Here is a 23,138-nt window from a genome sequence, read left to right as displayed (position 1 = left end):
CAGGAGGCTGCACCCCAACCCTCATTCCTGAGGCAACACCCTGAACCTCCTCCTGCACCATGAACTCCTCCAGCACTCCAAGCCCCAGCTCTGACCCCACTCCCAGAGCCAGCACCCTGTCCCCCCTCCTGCACCCCAATACTCTGCCCCAGCCCAGAACCCCAAGAGCCAGTATACTAGGCCCCCTCTTGCACCCCAACACTGCCCTGGCCTGGACCCCCCTCCCAGAGCCAGCACCCTGTATCCCTCCTGCACCCCAACACTCTGTCCCAGCCTGGAGCCCCTCCTGCACCCAAACTCCCTCCTAGAGCTTTCACCCCTCAACCCTCTGCCCCAGGATCAGCTTAGAGGCCCCTCTCACCCTGCAAACCCCTCAGCCCTAGCCCAGATCCTGTACCCTCTCCCGAACCCCAAACCCCTGCCACATCCTAGTGAAAGTAAGTGAGGGTGAGGGAGAGGGGGATGGAATGAGCAAGTCGGGGGAAGGGTAGATCCTGGGTTGCCCTTAGATTCAAAAAGCGATCCTGGGCATATACATGTTGGAGACAACTGTTTTAGAGGATTGAGGTGTACATTCAGAGGTCTGACTTTCCTATTTCATTTTATTTCTAGAGACAAAGTGGGTGACGTAACATCTTTTAGTGGGCCAACTTCATTGGTGAGAGAGACAAACTTTCGAGCTTTCATATAGCTTCTTCTCCAGAGCTCTGTGGCTACAACAACACTGCGTATTTTTATTTATAGGTATTTATTCAATTAATTTTCCTTTATAAATGACTTCTCCCAGAAATAGAACACGTCCTTGGCAGAGCATTCATAAGGCATTACACAATCCAAGCAGTTTAAGAGTGTCAGTTGGCCTTCAGCCTTGTGCCTTTTACCACCAGCCAAGGTGTGCTAGAATAATCCAGAAATGCAAAGCCTAGCATGTCTGACTGCCTAATTTATCTTCACTGTTTGCGAGACTGTAGCTATCGGGCACAAAAATCTTCTCACTTCATGGATTCCAAAAACTACAGCAGTAATGAACTATGCTATTTATTTTGGTTTTTCAATCTGTAGATTATATGATCAGACGCTGTAAATCAAGGCAATTCACTGTAGTGCTTCTCCAGTACAGGAAAGTCAGATTTTTTTGAAGAAGTTAAAGTTCTTTTCCTAAATTAAGACACATGAGCAAAGACAGAAAACACATGCACCTGCAACCCCATAAAGAACCCTCCTTTCTTTTCCCACATTCTGACACCAAATCACTACAATAGTGCAATGCATTCACTTTCTGACTGAACCCAACTGTATACCCCCTTGTGTACTTGTATTACCACCCAGGCAGGCCTGAGATCCCAGAGGCCCTATCAGTTTGAGGAGAAGTGGGAGGAAAGAGGGGCTCAAACTTTATTTCAACAAAATTTCAAAGAGATTTTGCATGCCATTCACAGCTTCTATTTCCAACATTACCCTCCAAGCACACACAGGCTCTTATTTGCAAAAATTTTCCAAGGTCTCCAATTTCTTGGACAGCACAAGATTTTCCATGAACAGTGAGACTATAACATGCCCCACCACATTCAAATTCCACTTTTTCAAGTTCTTGCTGCTTACTCTTGGTTTTTATATATTCCTGTAAGGTGCTCTTAAATTTCAAATCAAGGGGGATGAAAGGATTAAGTCCAACCCTCCAAAGCTTCATTTGCTGATTAGGACCTGAAGGAAAGCCTACATTAACTCCAAAACTACTGCTGACTCCCAAGAAGGAAGGATTAGATTGGGAAGGGGGGTAAAGGTGAGCTACTTCAGACAATCCACTTCCCACAGCTCCCTCTCCCCTAATCTGAATACCTGGCTTCAGAGACATTTCAATAGCCAGAGTTTGGGAATGCCTTCGTTCTTCAGGAAATATTTTGTTGTTGTATTTCCACTACACAAAACAACTCCCTACTGAGGTAAGAAAGACCCAGTGAAGAGGGAGAGAGAAGAAAAATGAAATTCAGGCCACCTAGATAGAGTAAGATGTAGCCACAATGGGAGGAGAGGAGGAGAAGAAAGCTATGTCAATTATTCTCTTGGCTGTAAAGCTCTATTTTGTGCAAACATTGTATTCAAACCCCCAGCCTAACATAGATCATTTTTGTGGATTTAGTGTGTACTAAGTAAACTATAGAGTTCTCTTAAAATTTCTCCAGAATGCTAAACATATCTATTATTATCTTCAGGAAAACAGCTGAAAGCTCAGTTCACAACAAACAATATCAGCTTTCCCCTTGATAAATATCTGGCTGAGTTCTTGACCTTCCCAGATTTCTCAGCTGAGTTTCTCTTCCTGCTCTGACTATTCATTTCTGCAGTACTTTCCACTGCCAAAACCATTCCAGCCACTTCAGTCCTATAAGCTAAAGAATTTAAGTAGTTCCATTTACTGTTCTTTCCCATCATTTGCTACATAGTTCTCATTTCTCTGTTGTTTTCAAAGTACTCAGAATTAATGACAAATGGTTACTGACCTTCCATTTAAATCATTCTGCCAGATAATTATAGTGTGTTATTTGGACAAGATGTATGTCTATATAGTGCATTTCAAAATATCAAAATTAGTCAGATTTAGTGATGAATAAACTTCTTCCATTTCTGAAACTATGAAAGGAAGATGTGCTGACTGGAGGTTATAAAATTCAGTAACCCATAAAGCTGGGCTGTGCAGGGCACAGAGCTTTCTCAGGGTCTGGTCTGAGACAAATTCCCAGAAAAACTAAGGAACATCCCAAACCTCACTACCTTCTGCTCTCAATGTAAGGCATGCGTCTTCAATCTGCCTTCTCCCATATAAACATAGGGCAGATTATACATTTTTAAATGATACAAAACAAAACCCCACCAAACATAACCTTGCACTGCACACACAATCCTGCCCCTGGGAACGGAATGAGAGAATGGAGGAACCACATATGATATTGTTAGTCACACTGCGTAATGCACTATTGAAAGGCACTCATATCCTACAGTGATGAGGGCAGTATAAGAACTACATAGAATAGAAGGTGGAGTCCTAACATCCCAGAAGAAGGGCTGTTAGAAAAGGGTTAATATTATACAACATTCACAAGAAAGTTTCTATCCTTCCTACTAGATGCAAATGTTAAAAACTATCCTAATTTGTCCAAACTTTATGCTGTACCCTCATAAGAATGTCATGCAAGGATACAAAATTTTGTGAGATGCTATCAGCCTTGTGCCTTGTCCCTAAGAATGCCCATAACTGTATAATGGGAGAAACAACAGCAAAAAGAAAAATGATATTTAGGAAGTTATTTGCAAAGGTCTAGGATTTTCTTCCCTTTGACCTGCAGGACAAGGCCAGGACGAGGAGGAAGTTAGAGCCACTGAAACATATCTTTGTGGAAGAAGGAGCAACAGAAAGTTTATTTCCTAGTAACTCGGGCTGATCTGCCTTAGATATTTCTAATGCCCTCCTCACCACAGTATCTAGATACCAAGTACACCTTTACCCCGATATAACGCGACCGGATATAACATGAATTCGGATATATCGCGGTAAAGCAGTGCTCGGGGGGGAGAGGGGCAGGGCTGTTTTACTCTATTATATCTTGCAGCGGGGCTCAGGCAGAGATTTAAAGGGCTCAGGGCTCCCCGCAGTGGCCGGAGCCTGGGGCTCTTTAAATCACTGCTGGAGCCCTGCCCCCGCTATCTCGGGGCTCAGGCAGCACTTTAAAGGGCTCGGAGCTCTGGCCGTACAGGAAGCCCAGCGCCCTTTAAATCACTGTCAGAGCCCAGCCACAGCTACCCCACTGCTACCCCAATATAACGCGGTTTCACCTATAATGCAGTAAGATTTTTTTGGCTCCCAAGGTCCACGTTATATTGGGGTATAAGTGTACTGATACTTTGTTTTGATAGTTTCTGAACTCTCTAGGCTGATATTTCTCATGCTTTTCCAAAGATGGAGAATTTCTTCTGTTTTGTTTAAGTAGTTTGCAATATACTGGGATGAAAATGGCATGCAATTCACAAATTAAAATTCTGTAGCTGCACTGGGGGGGGGGAGATGAGGGGGTGCTTGTATATGAAAAACATCAAATAGCCTGTTTATATGTGCAATGCAGCACCCTGCACGTAACTTTGCTCAGCTGGTCGATCTCATCTGATTCAAAGTTATCACCTTCCTTGGGTTTCATGTAATGGTAATTTCACTTCGCTGTTCCTAGGACTTCTCCGTGCAGGTCCTGGCTCCTAGTTCCTTCTGTCTTTAAGAAGCTCTCAACTCTCACTCTCCCAAGTTCATCTGGCTTCCAGGACAAGTTGCACAGAATGACCCTGCATCCTTAGGCAGGGTCCCAGTACTTGAGAGAGACCCTGAAGTGAACTGCCTCTTCCCTAGAGTTCACACCATTTGTAACTGAAGGCCCGGGGAAGAGAGGCGATAAGGAAGCACAAGAAAGCGTTCCAGACTTACTTGGCCTTCTGCAACCTTTCACCTATGACTCAAATTTCCACTTTTGCATTCTCTGTAGAGAACACAACACTCACACACATACACAGCCCTACAGTTAAATAAAATGTATTTGAATGTTTGATTTCTTGAGGAGAAATAGATATCCCACATCAGCAACCAGGTAGACAACCAACGCAAATGTTCAGCATAGTCGGTGATAGATTAAACAATGAGCAAAATGTGTGACACGTAAGTTTAAGTCCTGAATAGGTGATAGCTAAAGAATAAGATGTATTATCATAATGTTTGGATCCTTGGGGTCCTCCTGCCTGCCATATTAAAAAAAAAAAAGGCCATCATGACTGAACCTCTGTGTATGAAATAGACGATCAGAACTCAGAGAAAGGCTAGTACAGATACAAGTTATGCAGCATTGTGATAAGACTCCTGAGACAAGTAAAGAATATTTACAACAGCCAAAAGATAAGAGGTACAAAATTAAGTCCATTTCATTTTTTCCTGATGCTGGTCCAGTACCGAGACCAAGAGGTGAGCAGGTTTTCTGATCTGAGGACCTTTCATGAAGAACAAGACTGAGGTAGTAATTTCCTGTCCCACAAAACTAAAGATGGGATAGAATCTCCTACATGCTTTCCCGGGAAATAACTGGTGGAGAAGTTGTTCTGTATGGTCAGCAGCCGCATATCTTCAAATGACTTAAATAAAAAGGGGATTATGAACATAGTACTTGACTGTTTACACTACGGATTGTTTTTTATCAGTTGTTAAAATGACCCAATATTATGTAAAATGTTTTTGTATTTTCTGAATTTGAAGGAAACTTTTACATACCTACTGCTCTGTTTCCTCATGCAATTCAAGATGTATTTAGTACATTTATTCTGCAAATAAAAGACATGCATCCAACGAAGTGGGGTTTAGTCCGTGAAAGCTTATGCTCAAATAAATTTGTTAGTCTCTAAGATGCGACAAGTACTCCTGTTCTTTTTGTGGATACAGACTAACCGGACTGCTACTCTGAAATCCAAGACTGTTATAGGATTTCTCCCTCCCGCGATTTTATAGTCAGGAAACTCAACTTCATTGGTTACGAATAAAAAAGCCTCCTTGTTAGAAATGGGATTGAAAAACAAAAACAAAGCCACAGCTAAAGTTTTACAAGTCATGTAGTAGGCAATGCATGCTTTATCAGAGACATCACTAGAAGCCTCCCTCCCTTCTCGCCTGCCTATTCCCTGTTTTGGGATTTTTTACATTTGAAACATTTTTGCTTGCAACAACATTTGCTCTGTACCAGGGATGAGATGTCACACAACTGGTCTGCTTTTCCAGCACCTCCCTTTTGTTCTCATTGATACAGATATCAAACAAAGCACTAATGAGAGGTGCTACAGGAGCAGAATGATGATCATTTCTGGATATTTTTTTTTTTTTTAAATTTAACCTAAAAATTAACTTTTTAGGTTTTCTACTGAAAATGTAAGACTGTGAATTGAATGAGTCAATTCAGGCTTATGCTTTATCTGCATAACCAACAGCAGGAGTTTTATTTCTCTACTGCTCAAACACAGCCCAGAGTCTGTGACCGTTCGGGAAAAAGACCATGAGACAATAATATTGTATTCATGAACTGAGATCTAAAATCAAAGGCTTATAGTCTACTGAGGAAATGAAAGCTTTGAGTGTTTGCTGATGTTAACTGGTTGTGATAGTTCTAATAGAATACAGTATAGCTTTTAAATGTAGAGGTACAAAACTTAGATCTCACTTTCTCAAATATGATGCTCCTGGACCATTAAAGTAAGATTTGTATAACGACTGCACTTATATCACTCACTTTTGAAACTCAATACCTATTCCACAGAAGTTTTTCACTCAGAGCTGGAATATACATGCACTGAGCCACACAGATATTCTTTTACTGGACAGGAAAGAGTAAAACATTCAAACAGTTGCAGATGTTTCTGTGAAGACAGATGATGAAAAGTTTCTGCAAGTTTTTATCATAATGATTGACCTCAAGGGGAACAGCATCTGAATCACTAAACATGACTAATATTTTAGAAACTGAGCCATATATTTTATCCTACTTTTTGTATACAACTCCCTAAAGCACTGGGTAGTTTGGCATGGGTACAAAACCTTACGATCCAGGGTTTAACAATTGCTAACTGTAAGTGATTAAGATGAAACCTTCCAGAGGAATGGAGGACAGATTATCCCACTCCTACCTAAGGATGGGTTTGGAGGAGATGCTGCATTTTCCTTTGAAGCATCTAGTCATGGCCACTGTTAGAGACTTGAAACTGAACTACATGGACTATAGGTCTGAATCAGTATGGCAATTTCATGTACAAGAGTATAATATGGTTCTGTAACTTCATTATGTGTTTCTTACTGTTATTTATATGTAAGACCCTACCAAATTCACAGCTAAGAAAAACACATCACGGACCACGAAATCTGGCCTTCCCTGTGAAATCGGTATAGTGTAGAATAAAGCCACACAAAAGACAGGTTTCACGGGGGAGATCAGCGTTTCTCAAATTGGGGGTCCTGACTCAAAATGAAGTTGCAGAGGGGTCACAATGTTATTTTAGGGGGTTCACGGTATTGCCACCCTTACTTTTGCACTGCCTTCAGAACTGGGCAGCTGGAGAGTGGTGGCTGTTAGCCGGATGCCCAGCTCTGAAAGCAATGCCCCATCAGTAACAGTGCAGAAGCAAGGGTGGCAATACCATATCATGCCATCCTTACTTCTGCGCTGCTGCCTTCAGAGCTGGGCCCTCAGTCAGCAGCCGCCACTCTCTAGCTGCCCAGCTTTGAAGGCAGCAGCACAGAAGTAAGCGTAGCCTGGTATGGTATTGCCACTCTTACTTCTGCGCTGCTGCTGGCAGGGTTCTGCCCTCAGAGCTGGGGTCTCAGCCAGCAGCTGCCACTCTCCAGTGGCCCAGCTCTGAAGGCAGCTCTGCCTCCAGCAGAAGCAAGAGTAGCAGAACCACAACCCCTCCTACAATCTTGTGACCCTCTGCTCCCCCCAGTACGTTTTGGGTCAGGACCCCTACAATTACAACACCGTGAAATTTCAGGTTTAAATAGCTGAAATCATAAAATTTATTATTTTTTAAATCCTATGACCCTGAAATTGACCAAAATGGACTGTGAATTTGGTAGGGCCCATTTATAGGAGAACATAATGCTATTACCTTTTCTTATCCTGATATTATATATGAAGAGAGTTCACTTCAGTATACATGATCAATGAACTGCTCAAATTTACACAACTCTACCTTGGAATACATTTAACTATACCTAACAAAACTAATTTAAAACCCATCATATTTTTGTTATGGGAAAAATAATCTTATTAAACTACAAATACATATTCACTTCCCCTAACTTGTCAGATTCAACTAGCATAGCAATAAATACTTATAAACAATAGCAAGGAGAAAATAGTATGCCTCTTCATTATTATGTGCACTGTTACTTGTATTGCGCTGACCCTGTGTTCCTTTTGAAGAGAATTTAGAAAGTCGACCTATTGTGCTTTTAAGTTTATATTTTTCCCCACTTCCACCTAAATGTATTATTACTAAACAGAACAAGATAAAACATCTGATGAGATGGGTGGCAGCAGCTCACTGCTTGCTCTGTTGTCACGGACATATTTCATTCATTTAGAAATACCTGGTTTACAACAGAAGCTGTCAACTTAGTATTATTTATTACATTTTCCATGACATCTCTTCATGAAAGAGTACCCAGTTATAAACCCCCTCACCAGTGTGGAAGTACAGAAAGAACTGACAGGGATTTGTAGGGGATCTTAATGCATGACAGTCTCTCTTAGCAAGAGTTAGGCTACCTGTAACCCTAATAACGTGAGATTTGTAGAAGCAAGGATTGTGTGACGCGAGTGGAAAAGAACTGTGTGAGAAGTTGTATTATCTACACAAGGTCGAAAAACAATATGTAGATTGGTGTCTAGAAAAACAAGATATCAGGATGACCTATGTATAAACAAAATGCAGCTGTTGCTTTTTATTATCTACAACAAAAGTATAAATGCTTGTTGTAATTGTTTACCTATTGAGAGACCTGTCTAGGAAGGGGAGACCCTATGTCCTAGTGCACTCTCTCCCTGTTGTAGCTGCTAAACAGAATAAAGTATCTGACTCTGCTGCACCCAAACAAAAAGCGAGAACTGAGTTTTTCTCTGACACCAGTATTTCTCAGAATCTACCTCAGGCAATACAATTTCATTCAGATAAAATTTATTTTATCTAGTTTTAAAGGATGTGGGGTTAATTTTATTTTAAGTGGAACATAAAAACAATTTTCGCTGTTACTTTGCATACTAAAAATATTGCATTCTTGCCCTAGTTTCTGACCAAACTTGAAAGCCAAATATCAGTCAAGGACAACCCTTTTCTCTGGTCCTCTTCTAATAAGTTCAATTTATTATATATGCAATATTTTACCACTAAGGAGGCTGCATTTCAGTGGTACTATTATATACTAATTTATAAAGCACTTAGGGACCTTCAAGATGGAAGTTATTACTCAATATTGACAGTTCCCTGCAGCATGATGACGACCATGACAATAGATAAACTGGGAAAATCTCAGTCTTGTCTCAAGAGATTTCCCAACTCCTCTATACTAATTGAGGGGGTGGCCCCACAGCTAAAACCTTTTCAATCCCACTCACCCGGGTATGTAAACTACAACTGAAAGAGGAAGCCACTTCAAGAGCAAAGCACCTCCTCTTCCCCTCACCCCAAAATTGTAAAGAATGTTATTTACAATTGTTTTAAATTCTCAGCTGCTGAAAATTATAGTTTATTTGCTACTTTTCATTTTGGTACAAAACCTACAGAAGTACACAAGTGAAAAACAGTCTGTATCCTCATCTTCAAAGGCAGGCTGCGTTGAGCAGCCACCTGTTATAAAACCAGGTCTGAAGTCTCCATTAGGACCAGTCCACTATATCAGCTCAATAGCCACTGAATGGTTGAAATACAGATTCCCGGAAATCGGACTACCACAGACCCCCGGATTAACACTGTGTGTCTTTCAGGTGAGATCTTAAAAATCGAGCTCTACAAGGCCTTTCATGAGTGAAGGGGCTTGCTCTGGAACCCTTGACCAACTCTTGAGACTTGAACATTCAGAGTCTTGTTTATCTCCTTTACATGCACCAATGTACTGGGCACCTACCCAGTCATCACTGATATGGATGACAGTATCACCGGTAACACAGCCAGCTCTTGTTAATGGGGGCACTAACAAGATGATAAAACTTAAAGGAGCAGGAGCTGGCACCTGGTTGCTTTAGTTGCTGACCCAGTCCTGAGCAGGGCAATGAGATTCGTTTGTGGTCAGCTGAGCTGATTTCAGGCCTGGGTCACACTACAAAGCTCAGTATCATAGCGTGGCTGCCCCACGAGAATATAATATTCTATTCTATTGCGACTTTTTTTATGGCAGGGGCCCCTGAAATTGCTTTGCCCCAGCCCCCCTGAATCCTCTGGGCAGCCCTGTACCAGCAGGGCCATCAGCCGGGGAATAGGGCTAATGCCCACTGGATTCGCTTTGCTTAGCGCCAAGAGAATCGCAGCCCTCGCTTCCACCCCCACACCCCTCCGGCCGCTCTTACCCTGGCCGCAGGCGCCCCGCTGGATGGCGATGACCGGCGGCTGCTGCAGGCGCTCGGAGCGCCGGCTGGCCGCCCGCAGCTGACACAGGTTGCCGTAGGTCCTGGCGTCGCTGCCGCACACGGGCTCGCTGCTGGTGCAGACGCAGAGCCCGGCTTTGGCTCGCTTCCTCACCGTGGCCGTCGCCGCCACTCCGGCGCCTGGCGGGAGCCGGCACTGGAGCCCTTCTCCGCAGGGCGGCTCCCCGGCGGGCCCGCCGCAGGGCTCGCCCTCCTGGGCCGCGCACACCGGGCAGCAGCCGCAGGCGTCCAGCGCCTCTCCGCCCGCGCAGTCGGCGGGCACGGCGGGGCAGCGCGCCCGGTCGCAGCGCTCGGAGCAGCCGGCAGCCCGCTCGTCGTAGCGCCGGGCGGGCTCCGCCGCGCCGCCGGGGAGCAGCAGCAGCAGGCAGCAGCCGCCTGCCCAGCTCAGCCACAGCAGCATCCTGGCCAGGGGACACCGAGAGCCGCCCGGAGCAGAGGCTGATGCAGCCCCCAAGATGCTCAGCGGTGCCGGGCTGCCAAGCCACTGAAACCCGAGCCCCGCTCTGCAGCAGCAGGGAGAGCCGGGCCGCGGTGCAAAGGGCAGAGGGGTCCTGCCCCAGGCGAGCGCTGCTTGGAGGAGACTGGGCAGAGCTCACTGCCAGCCGGAGCGGCACCAAGCACAAGCCAGGACCTAGCTGCTAGGCTCGGGGAAGCGGCCAGGAGCGCAGGCTGGGCAGGGGCGTGCGGCGAGAGGAGGGGCCCGCCTGGGGCGGCCTTATAAACAGCCTGGCCCGAGAGAAGCTGCGTGCGTGGAAAGCAGCCCATTGGTTTGCGCTGCCTGGGAGGGGACGGGGCGTTTGAGAGGACCGCAGTTTTCGTAAGCTGGTGGGAGACGGTGGGGAAAAGGGGCGAGCGGGCGGGGTGGAGGTGAGTGGGACACAGGGCAGAAGGTAGAGGCGGGACAACACTACCAGGGGGCGAGGTACTTTGCAAATCGCCAGGCGGGAATAGGAGGGTGGAGGGCAGAGCCTGGCCCCGTTCATTTGTGACCCAGACATAGTTCAGTATAGTGCCAAGCATTAGAAAGTGTCAGAGACAAAAAGGAGTAGAAATAAATTAATTTCTACCCTAGCAAAAGGTTAACAAGAGGGTGCCAGAAGGTTGCAGAGCAAGACGGTGGGGTTGAAGGAAGTGAGCAATAGCCTACAACATTTCTTAACAACATTATTTAGACTAGCTAAGGATGATCTCACATTTTTCACTTAGGAACCATACTAGCAGCTGGGTCTACTGGGAACGGTAGCCTGTGCAAAGGACAGGAAGGCCTTGGGCTGGTATGTAAATACTGTCTCTCTTTTATACAGAAATTACCAGCAGACAGCAGAGAAGATTGCTAAATAAATGTACAATTATTAACTCTTTATTACAACCAAGGATACCAAACCACTGCACAAACTCTTGGAGAGACATCATCACTGATATGCTCCGAATTTGAAATGCAGCAGTACAATGAAAGGAAATCTGGAGCAGGCAGTTTGGGGCAAATCCCCATTCTTATGAAACAAACAGTTATGCAGCCCTGAACACCACTGACCTGTTTGAAAAGGGTGAAGGATGTTTTCACTGCTAGAATCTGAGCCTGTGGTTAGAGTGTGTAAATATTAGTGACTTAACCTAAGACAACTAAATCTCTAAAAAGTCTCAATTCAACTTCAAACAGGAGTTGGATCAGGCCCACAGCTGACTAAATGGTTGGTTTGTGGAAGACAAAAATCTACATAAAATTCATTGTTCCAGAAATAAACCCAGGATAACAAGAACAATTCCATACAGTTGCTGTTTCCAAAATAATTTGATTTCAGGATTTGAAACAGCAGGAAATATTCACATGTACTTAAAAAGATATAAATTAACAAACACATAAATAGTCTTAACATTTTGGCTTAGAGCATGAAAGATGTTAATGTTTTAAAAGTGATGGGGAATAATGCATTTTGATAGGCTATTACTATGATAAAATGCTTCCCAATCATGCTTTAGCCATCTGTTTTAAATAGTTATCCAGTACTTACACTGCCTAATTTTGATGTCTACTTCCTCACGTGCGCACTTTTAGCATGAAGTCAAATCATCATCGAGTGCTGGGAACTGTGGAAATATGGATTGATATAAGCTGTTGGAAGCTCAACTGTTTGGAAGGAGGAGCAACTGATCATTTTTCTAAGTGGTGAAGGAATACAATCACAGCTGATCAAAATAGTTTGACCAAAGTCCTGTTAACAAAGGCCACTGGAACAATTCTAATTCAGTGAATCATATGCTAGCATGAGGACTAAAATTGGTATCGTTACCTCACTTAATAATGGATTTTCTAATCAGAATGCACAAATTAGTTTGCATCAACAATGTTCACAAACACTAATATAAAATATTTTAGCATTTGAAAAATTCATTGCTGAAGCAAATTTAGAAATTTATGCTTAAAATTTGCATAAAAATCTGAAACAGCTGTTATATGAATTCATCTTTTCTGTTGCTTACGGCAATATAAAATTTATTCACAAATTGTGTGAGCCAGCAGATTCAAGCACTACTACAGACTAGTTAGGAAAAAGCCATATATAAATGCTTGTCAACATTCTGCTTTTAAATTAATAGTGTGAAAAGATGAGAGAGCACCTATTGAACGTGTTTATTTATAATTTATCAAATTACCAAATACACAAGAGAGCAGTAGTATACTAAGGGTATATCTACACTTGGAACTGAAGGAGTACATTTCTAGCTCCAGGAGACATACCCATTCTAGCTATTATCAAGCTAGTTCACTAAAAATAGAGCATATATACAGTGGCACAAGGGCCTTCTCACACAAAGTACATACCCAGCCAAGACACTAGGCACATGCTTGAGGCGGCTAGTCTGTCCCCTCACCATGCTGTGTTTAGCACACTAGCTCGATCAGAAATAGTGTTAGTATGTCCCCTCAAGCTGGGAATCATACCCCAGCTCAGTGTAGATGTTAGCTTTCTGTTCTGAGGGTGTGTTAAATACTGCACCACAAGCATTAAATGTATCCCAAAGACTGATTTTAATTCAAAAACTAGTAGTGCACTTCCAAATAAGGGATTTCTGATCATGATTTCCATCTGCTCTTTCATAAATGTTTTCTTTGCCTAGAAAAGATTTTGCAGAGAATATTGTGATGATTTGTTAGTATACAATCTTATTTTCTTTCTTGACTTTCATTTTCTTTTTAGAAATAGTCATGGTTTCTGCATGGAATAACAGGAACAAAACTTTTAACTTTTCAAAATATTTGACAGATCCTATTTTTTCTAGATTCATGTTATGTCATGAAATGACAGCTCTGGTCATTTCAATAGAATTGTCCTATACTCTGAAAAAAGTTTGTTTTTACACACACATACCTGCTTTAAATTCAACAGAAACATGGCCTTTGGCTAAGACTAAACATACTCTGACTCGGACTCTTAATAGATTCCATGGGTGATGTACCCACTTATCCACTGATACTTTAAAAACTCCCACACCCCAATCTAGATCTATGCTGGTTATGTGATATGTATGTACCTCATGAACCTTGAAACTGATACTTTTAATCCTCGTAACTCAAGCCTGACCCCAGATTACAGTACCATCCTTCTTAACTTATGTATATTTGATTTTAAACATTAACTCTAATATCTGATGCATGTGGTAACTAAGGACTGTATCCTGCAGGAAAAGGGACTTGAATTTAACAGGTCTTTTAGTTCTCTACTTTATATCATCTCAAAGATTATTTTAATTTCCACCTCTCCTGCCCTTTGGAAAGAATCACATAGCTATAATGTTCAAAGTAAATATTTCTCCAAACACAAGCAATATACTTTAATGATCACAGCCTATATATAGGGGACTTGGCCTCTAGTGACTTTCCTCATTGATGATAGGTTGGCTGATACTCCACTTGAGGCCCAAATACCGCAGGTCCGTGAAAGATACCTCTCTCAAGAGAATGGAAGCTTTGCTATTTCCTTCAATGGGAGCAGGATCTGTCCCCAAGTATGCATACTTACAGTGTCCGCTGGCTCAGAGTGAAAGGCTAGACCTGAAAATAGAACCCTGGTCTTTGTCTTTTCTATAGAAACGGTGAAGACAAAATGGTTTGGACCACCAGAAATACCTGTAATCTGATGTATGCAGTGTAGTTGTAGCCATGTTAGTCCCAGGACATTAGAGAGACAAGGTGGGTGAAGTAATATTTTTTACTGGACCAACTTCTACTGGTGAGAAAGAAAGAGAGAGAGAGATGTTTTTGAGCAACACACAGCTCAGCTCTTCTTCAGAGAAGGAGACCTGCTTGCTCGGGGTTCCGGGACCTGCTTGCTCGGGGTTCCGGGACCGAGAGAGCAAACCGCGAACGCCGCGGTTTGCTCTCTCGGTCCCGGAGCCAGCCAGCAAACCGCAGGGAAGGAGACCTGCTTGCTCGGGGTTCCGGGACCGAGAGAGCAAACCGGGAACGCCGCGGTTTGCTCTCTCGGTCCCGGAGCCACCCAGCAAACCGCAGAGAAGGAGACCTGCTTGCTCGGGGTTCCGGGACCGAGAGAGCAAACCGCGGCGAAGCTGGTTTCCTTTCCCGGTTTGCTCTCTCGGTCCCGGAACCCCGAGCAAGCAGGTCTCCTTCCCTGCGGTTTGCTGGGTGGCTCCGGGACCGAGAGAGCAAACCGCGGCGTTCCCGGTTTGCTCTCTCGGTCCCGGAACCCCGAGCAAGCAGGTCTCCTTCCCTGCGGTTTGCTGGGTGGCTCCGGGAACGCGAGAGCAAACCGCGGCGAAGCTGGTCTCCTTTCCCGGTTTGCTCTCTCGGTCCCGGAACCCCGAGCAAGCAGGTCTCCTTCCCTGCGGTTTGCTGGGTGGCTCCGGGACCGAGAGAGCAAACCGGGAAAGGAAACCAGCTTGATTACCAGAGGCTTCCTCCTTCCACGGAGGTCAAGAAAAGCGCTGGTAACTGTCTACATTGGATTACCAGCGCTGGATCACCAGCGCTGGATCCTCTACACCCGAGACAAAACGGGAGTACGGCCAGCGCTGCAAACAGGGAGTTGCAGCGCTGGTGGTGCCCTGCAGATGTGTACACCTTCAAAGTTGCAGCGCTGTAACTCCCTCACCAGCGCTGCAACTTTCTGATGTAGACAAGCCCCATGACAATCAACTCAAAAGGGCATCAGACCCTGCCAGAACAGAAGCAAGACCTACAGACGTTTCTACAGTGATCAACACCTGTCAAAAACACACTTTTCAAGATCTATGGCTCCTGCACATCCCTATCATAACATGGTGTACCTCATCCAGTGCACTAAATGCCTGAACAAGAGCTATGTGAGTGAAACCTGACAATCACTAGACAAATGATAAAAGACCAAAATACCCTATCATCTGTGGATGAACACTTTTCACAAAGTGATCACTCTGTCTGACCTATTACTCCTCATCCTTAAAGGAAACCACCACAACACTTTCAAAAGATTAATCTGGGAGCATAAATTAATTACTCTGCTAGACACTAAAAATCACAGTCTTAATAAAGACTCTGGATTTCTGGTTTATTACAACAATCTGTAACCCACACACCTGCCCCCCCCCCCTTTTTTTTTGTCCGTGATGACCCCTTTTTGACAACAAAATTTACTACATGACTCCGGGAGGAGGGACCGAAGCCTGAGCCCGCCTAAGTCCCGCTGCCCCAGGCAGGGGGCCAAAGCTGAAGCCCTGTAACCTGAGCACCACTGCACAGGGCTGAAGCCCTTGGGTTTCAACCCCGGGCAGTGGGGCTTGGGCTTGGGCTTTGGCCCTGGAACCCAGCAAGTCTAACACCAGCCCTGGCAACTCCATTAAAATGGGGTTGCAACCCACTTTGGGTCCCAACCCCCAGTTTGTGAAGCCCTGACTTATGCTAACCGATCTGTTTCGCCTTGCATGTTGCTGTGATGCTCAGAGAACTTTTTCCAGACCTGTAATTTGATAGTATTTACAAAACCAAAACACACTGCAATGTTCTGTAGCTTTACAATCATTGTATTGGTATTTTGCCTTACAATTCTCTAAGCTTTCTGTGAAAATATAGGTGTGCCTTTGCCATCCTATATGTGTTCCAGATGTACAAGTTTAGCTTAGCTCTGTATGACAACTTAAGAGTCATACAATGATTAATGCATTTTAGTGTTTGTGGTTCAAGGTTAGATTAAATTGGTTTTTAAATATACTGTTTCTTTCCTTGTGATGCCACTAGAGAGCACATTTGAGGGAGTATACATCTTAAGTTTTTGTCTTTGAATTTTGTTTTGTTATTAAAAAGTCATACGTGAACACTGATCAAGAAATGCAAAGACTTAAAATTAAAAAAAGAGGAAGTACTTTTACCCAACACAATTAACCTGTGGAATTCATTACCATGAGATGTTGTGATGGCCAAAAGTATAACTGGGTTCAAAAAAGAACTAGATAAGTTAATGGAGATTAGATTCATCAATGGCTATGAGCTAAGATGGTCAGGGATGCAAACTCATGCTCAGGGGAACCTTAAACCTTAATTGGCAGAAGCTGAAATGGGAACACAGGGTTGGGGCACTGGATAATGGCCCTGTTCTATTTATTCCTCTGAAACACCTGGTACTGACCACTGTCAGAGACAGGATATTGGGCTACCTGGGCCATTAGTCTGACCCAATATGACAGTTCTTATGTTCACCACATGCAGTCATACTATTACTGCTAGGATGGTACAATGCTTAGACAAGATCAACTCATGGACAAAGTTGGTTGAAGCAAAACTCAGCAAAGAACGGTTAGGCTGATGGGCTGAGGAAAGTATTTTTAAGAGTTTGCAGCCACTGTCAGTCTCTTTTGGTTGAAAACAACCAAAGATATGCAATTGGTCAATGCAGTCCATAGTTTAGGAGGCTCCTGGATTCCTCATTGACACTAAGCTCTCGTATAGCAGCATTTGTGAACAGTGCTTTGTACCATCTCCAGCTGACTAGGAGACTCCATCCCATCTTGGTGGACAGTGACCTGAACTCAATTATACATGCCCTATTCACCTACCATCTGAACCACAGCAATGAAATATACTTGGGCAGGTAGCCTTCAGTACTTAAGAAATTCTAGGTAGAGCAGAATACTGCAGCGTCTTAACAACATAAGCTGCCATGAGCATATCAAAATTTTTCTCCATTCACTGTACTGGCTTCCCCTAGAGATTGATAGAATATCAGCTTCAATTGTTTTGGTATTTATCTTCAAGAGACTCAATTGCCACGGTGTAGGAGGCATAAAAGCTCATCTAAAGCTCTAGGATAAAGATCGTGGTCCACAACTTCTCTTCTCTGGCATAATGGAACATTCCACATAAGGATAAAGCTAGTGTGTGCAAAAACAGAGCTTTCTAGGGAGCTGGAATGAGCTCCCACAGGAACTAAGGACCATCACTAAGGCTAAGATTTTGTCATGGATATTTTTAGTAAAAGTGGACAGGTCATGGGCAAAAAAGAAAAATTCACAGAATCTGTGACCTGTCCCTGACTTTTACTAAAAATATCTGGGGGGAAATGGGGATCTGCAAATCCCTACACCACCTGAAGGGGGGGCAGCTGCACAGGGGCTAGGAGACGCCTGCAGCAGCTGGGGACTGTGAGGTACCCCTGCAGCCTGTGGGGGCCAGGAGCTGTGGGGTGTCCCATCTCCTCTGTCAGCTGAGAGCTGTAGGGAACCCCCACCATCTGCAGCTCTGGGGGCCTGCGGCAGCCGGGAGCTCAGGGGATCCCCTGCCACCCTGGCTGCTGGGAGCTCAGGGGTCCCCCACCACCCCTACAAGCTCAGGGGTTCCCCTGTGACTGCCAGAAGCTGGGGGACTCCCCAGCCACCTCCCGGGAGTTCCCCTGCCACCCTTGGCTGCTGCCCACGAGCTCCAGGGTTCCCTTGCCACCTGGGAGCTCTGCAGTTCCCCCACCACCGGGGAGTTTAGGGTTCCCTTGCAGCCATCTGGCAGCTTGGGGTTTCCCCACCACCCACAGCAGCAGGGAGCTGCAGGGTACCCTGCTGCCACCAGTGCCAGGAGCAGTGGGATATGTCGCTGGTGGTGGCTCAAAGCTGCAGGGAACCCCACCGCTGAAGTCTCAGACGTCTCTGGAAGTGATGGATTTTGTGACTTGTGCGACCTCCATGACTAAATCGTAGCCTTAACCATCACAAATCTCTCCACCTTCCACTTCAAGGGCAAAGGGCTCACTTCTTCGACCTTGCCTTCTCTACTATAAGCACACAGCAAGATATGCAACAAAAGACTGCAACACACACACACACACACACACACAATGTCCAAACCCATCCAAAACAAAACACTCCACTGTGTATGTAATTCTCCCTCTGGGGACAGGATGAAAAAGAACAAACCACAAGTGGCAGATGTTAGTCATGTCACTGAATGCTATATTGAAAGGTGCTCAGATGCTATAGTGATTGGAGTGGTATCAGGAGTGGAATAGAAGACTAGGTGCTAAATTTTGTAAAGGATCATTTTTTAAATTTTTAACTCATGCTAATTAATGGATTTCCTTACAAATTCTTAAAAAAAAATCATTCTGTATTCAAGGTGTTGCAATTTTGGGGAAGGTATGCTGTATTTTTCATACTTAAAAATACTTTAAGAACAAAACTAGTGAAATTGTAACTATAGAGTAATGACAGGTACCTCCATAATAAAGGATACACATTATGCCAGAGGTTGGCAACCTTTGAGAAGTGGTGTGCCAAGTCTTCATTAATGTAAGGGTTTGCGTGCCAGCAATAAATTTTACATTTACAGGGGCTAGCAGACAGAACCCCAGACTGGCAGCGTGGACAGCAGACGAAACCCCAGACCGGCAGTGAGCTGAGTACCTCAGTCCGCTGCCAGTTTGGGGTTCCGTCCACTGGCTCCTGCCAGCCAGGGTCCCAGCTGCAGGCCCTGCTCAGCCCGCTGCCGGCCCGGGGTTCTGTCCATCCAGGCAGGCAGCGGGCTGAGCGAGGCTGGTGGCCTGGACCCTGGCCGGCAGCATAGAGCCACTAAAAATCAGCTCGTGTGCCGCCTTTGGCACATGTGCTGCAGGTTTCCAACCCCTATATTATGCTATTGCCATACCATTACATGATACCTTCACCCATCAATACCAGACAGTTTCTGTCTCCAGATTCAAAAGATTGCCTAACATGTCTAAAGTAAGAAATTGAGCCAATCATTTAGGCCTCACGCCAGCAAAACAGTGGAGCTCATGCTTAGCTTTTAAGTATGTGAGTAGTCTCATTGACTTCAAATAGGATTACTCACACAACAAAACTAACATGTGTACCGGGGCTTTGCTAGGTGGGAACCTTAGATAGGGGTCAATAGATAGTGTTATAATATAGATGAGTATTAAGGTATTAAACGTAGTTGGTAAGAGTCAAGGCACAAACAAAAGACTGCAATCCACAGCACCAGGTAAGACAGGAAGTGATTTATTTATGAAATCTCATTTTCAGTTTTAGAAATACTACACAAAAATATGATTTTTTCTGGGGAATGGGATTTGCCAAAAATTACAATATATAGAACCATTTAGCTAAGTATCACCACAATTTCATTCCTCCCCCTCCACCCAGCACACACGCGCGCGCGCACACACACACAAAAAAGTCTATAGGAGTAACTCTCTCTCTGCCTCCCCCTCAAAGTCTCTTTAAAAAGGTCTGCTTTTCCATTGGAAAGTGAATATTTACAGGTTGAATTCAGCTCAGGTATTTGCAATGTTTTGGTCTCGCACTGATTTAGAAACAAAAAATAGCCAGTTAGTTGAAGCAGTGGTTTGTTGGTTTTGTTTTTTTTTTAAAAGTAGTATTTATTATCTCTTAGGAGATTAAAATACAACTACCACTATCTTCTTTCAACAAAACTCTGTTCTGACTGCTGCTTTTTTATGACTGCCTTCCACAGTCAGAATTAGCTTTCTTTTCTGCTACCCTTTCAGGCCATATATACACTAGCAAACTTAATACCCATATTTTCAGTAACTGTGTAGCTTCATTAATGGTAAACCCACTAGTACAGTCATACCTTGGGCATTTATGCCATTTTGCTTGTGATCATTTATATATATATTAGATTGTATAGAAAGTTGACAATTTTCAAACTCCACCAGCAAATTAGCCCATGGGTCCCAGCCTACTTGGGAGGGGTGGGGGAGGAGCCCGACTTTGGCACCTGGCAGGTGGGGTGGAAGAAATCCCTGTGCCCCCTGATCCCATCCCCAGCAGAAGCCATGGGGCGGGGAAAGCCCCTGCAGCCCAACCCCATCCCCGACAGAAGCCACAGAACAGGGGGAAGCCTCCTCAGCAACCTCCTGACCCCATTCCCGACAGAAGTCACAGGATGGGGGAAAAGCACCCCCAATAACCCACTGACCCCAGCCAAAGCCATGCGATGGGGGAAACACTCCCAGCTGCCCCCTCTGCACAATAGCCCCTGGGTAGCTACCGACCCCATCCCCAGCAGGGGAAGCCCCCATGCCCAGCCCCGCTCTCCAGCAGCAGCACTGGGCAGGATGGGAGAAACCCCAGCACTCTGACCCCTGGTCCCCCACATAAGCGTGGGGGGGGGAGTGGCAGGGGAAGCCCCAGCACCCGGATCCCTGCTGCAGTCCTGGGACTGTGGCCCTGGCGCAGGGACAGAGCTTCTCCAGTCTTGGGGCTGTTGCGGGGTGGGGGAGGAAAGGAACAAATGGGTTGTGTGGTGGGTGGAATGTGGGGGGACCCTGCGTGGAACAGGGGCAGGGTCCCAGGGAAGGGGTAGAAAGGGATGGGGCTGTGAATGGGGTCACACGCAGAAGTGGTGGGACTGCAGCTGGAAGGGGTGGGGAGAACCCCCCGGACTTGCTGTGGCCCAGGGAAACCTTAATCTGCCTCTGTTAAACTCATCTTGAGTCACTCAGTGATTTCATGTGAAAGCTTTGGGCTGTGAAGGATATTTGTTGTCGGATTGTGGTATAACTTGTTAAGAGTAAATGTTTTAATTTTGCACATTTTTTTGAACAGTTACTGTGTGAAATGGGGTTAGTGCTGTATGTCACTTTGGCATTTACTACTTGGTTGTGTTAAACGTGCATCTCTAAACTTCAGAAAAGTGTCTAAATTAACTTTACGTAAATTGGGAAGAGGATTCTCTCTTATTTGCAGCCATCAAAGAATATAGTGAATCGCCAACCCTTTTTGTACGGTAGCACTTAGGTTTTCGTTGGAACTTCCTAGCGAAGTACTGACTCTGCCTGATTTAGATGAGATGAAAGTTGCAAGTGGCATACCTTTTCATGCCCATTTCTCACGAAGCCTGGTCCATGGTGTAACTGGTCAGTATTGGGATGGGAGACCTTAAAGGAAAGTGTTACCAATTCAGCAAATTTTCTCCATGAATAATGATGGAAAATAGTAACATGATGTTGTGGGCACCAGAGGTGCAGCCTTTTGAAAGAGGTAAGAGTGGCAATCAGCATTAAAAATCCATAAGAACTTTCACAAGGCGCTGAGAGACCTAGGTTCAATTTCTTGCTTTACCACAGACTTCCTGCGTGATCTTGGTTAAATAGTTTTTCTGTGCCTCAGTTCTGCATATGTAGAATTGGGAATTATACTACTTTCTACCTTGGATTAATTTACCCTCACAACAACCCTAATACAGGTGCTCAACTACTACAGTTATGGGGGCCACATGAGAATTTACAATAGCTTGAGCACAGTAGGAGTTTTAATTGTGTCCTGGACAAATATGAATATTACACTATGGCTATATAAAATCCCCTTTGTAGTTTCAATAGGCTATGGTATTCTTTATGCACGGTACCATATGCTGTTTAACAGAAGCCACTTTCAACAGAGATGGCTGAGTTTTAGCAGTGGGCAGTGATTCCCACTGCAAATATTGTTCGTGAAGCGTTTCCAGATTAATTGGCGAAATACATTTACACATATAATTATTTTGATCATCCATTTTAGAGAGAGCACTATTGTTAAGCTGTGATAGGGCATGTTTTCAAGCTTTGCTTTAAGAAAGCTGAACTGATAGTACCTTTGGAATTTCTTAAATGTGCAACAAGTTCATTCTTTCAAATGGCTTATGAGGCAATTACTGAAGAACATCTATTGAGCGAAAAAAGCTGGATGAAGGGGAAGATTTTTGTGGTTTCCATGCAGAATGCATTCATAGGTTCCATAATGGAAATTTGGCAATGAAGAATCAGTCTGTTATGCAGAAGGGCATAACATTGGCCCTTAAAGAGTTCAGGGAGGATTCTCAGTTTAATTTTCTGGTTTTTCCTGGCCTTAGATTTAAGTGCTAAGCAGAAGTTGCACCTTTGAAGGATGTGTGTTTCCCTAAGGCAATGGACATACCAGGAATGGCTGTCGATCACCAGGACAGCCAGCGAGGCAGGATTTGAGCCCCATTGAATTGGGCATACCCTTCTGGTGAGGTAAACCTCCCTGGAGAGAGAATAAAATAAAGGGAACAAAAAGCCCTCGGATAAACCAGCTACTAGCAAACACTAAGAACTAGGATAAGAAACATCAATGCGGCAAGCTCAAAGCGGAGCTTCAGCAATGTCTATCTCAGGCAGGTAAGGAGGAACTCGGGGTGATTCACCTGCACAGCCCTCTATAGCTTCAGTGCAGGGCACAAGGTTATGTTGAGTGCATGCACAAGCTGAATGGGCACTGCTACTGAAAACCTCATTTCCTGGCCCATTTACAGGAATAATAAGGTTTGTTTTCTCCTCTAAAAAAAGACAAAATGCACTGTCTATCACTTTAACCGAGAGCTAACAATTACTTCAATTCAAACAGCTGTGGCTTGGTTTAGATTAAAAGTAAAAAGTTTATTAACAAATGGAGATTTTATAAAAGAATAGATTTATAAGCAAATAA

At 44.4% G+C, this 23,138-nt stretch overlaps 1 protein-coding gene across 1 annotated transcript in view; it reads right to left on the bottom strand.

Annotated features, from left to right (window-relative positions):
* HTRA1 (HtrA serine peptidase 1) overlaps window positions 1-10,905 on the bottom strand; it is a 46,338-nt gene extending 35,433 nt beyond the window's left edge. The window contains exon 1 of the mRNA XM_030570975.1: window positions 10,131-10,905. Within this exon, the coding sequence (XP_030426835.1) occupies window positions 10,131-10,608 (478 nt within the window). The 5' untranslated portion in view covers window positions 10,609-10,905. The remainder of the gene's footprint in view (window positions 1-10,130) is intronic.
* Window positions 10,906-23,138: the final 12,233 nt, after the last annotated feature.

Source organism: Gopherus evgoodei, chromosome 7, assembly GCF_007399415.2.
Source record: "Gopherus evgoodei ecotype Sinaloan lineage chromosome 7, rGopEvg1_v1.p, whole genome shotgun sequence".
NCBI lineage: Eukaryota > Metazoa > Chordata > Testudines > Testudinidae > Gopherus > Gopherus evgoodei.
The sequence above is the reverse complement of the archived record's forward strand: the minus strand, read 5'-3'. Positions and strand labels throughout refer to the sequence as shown.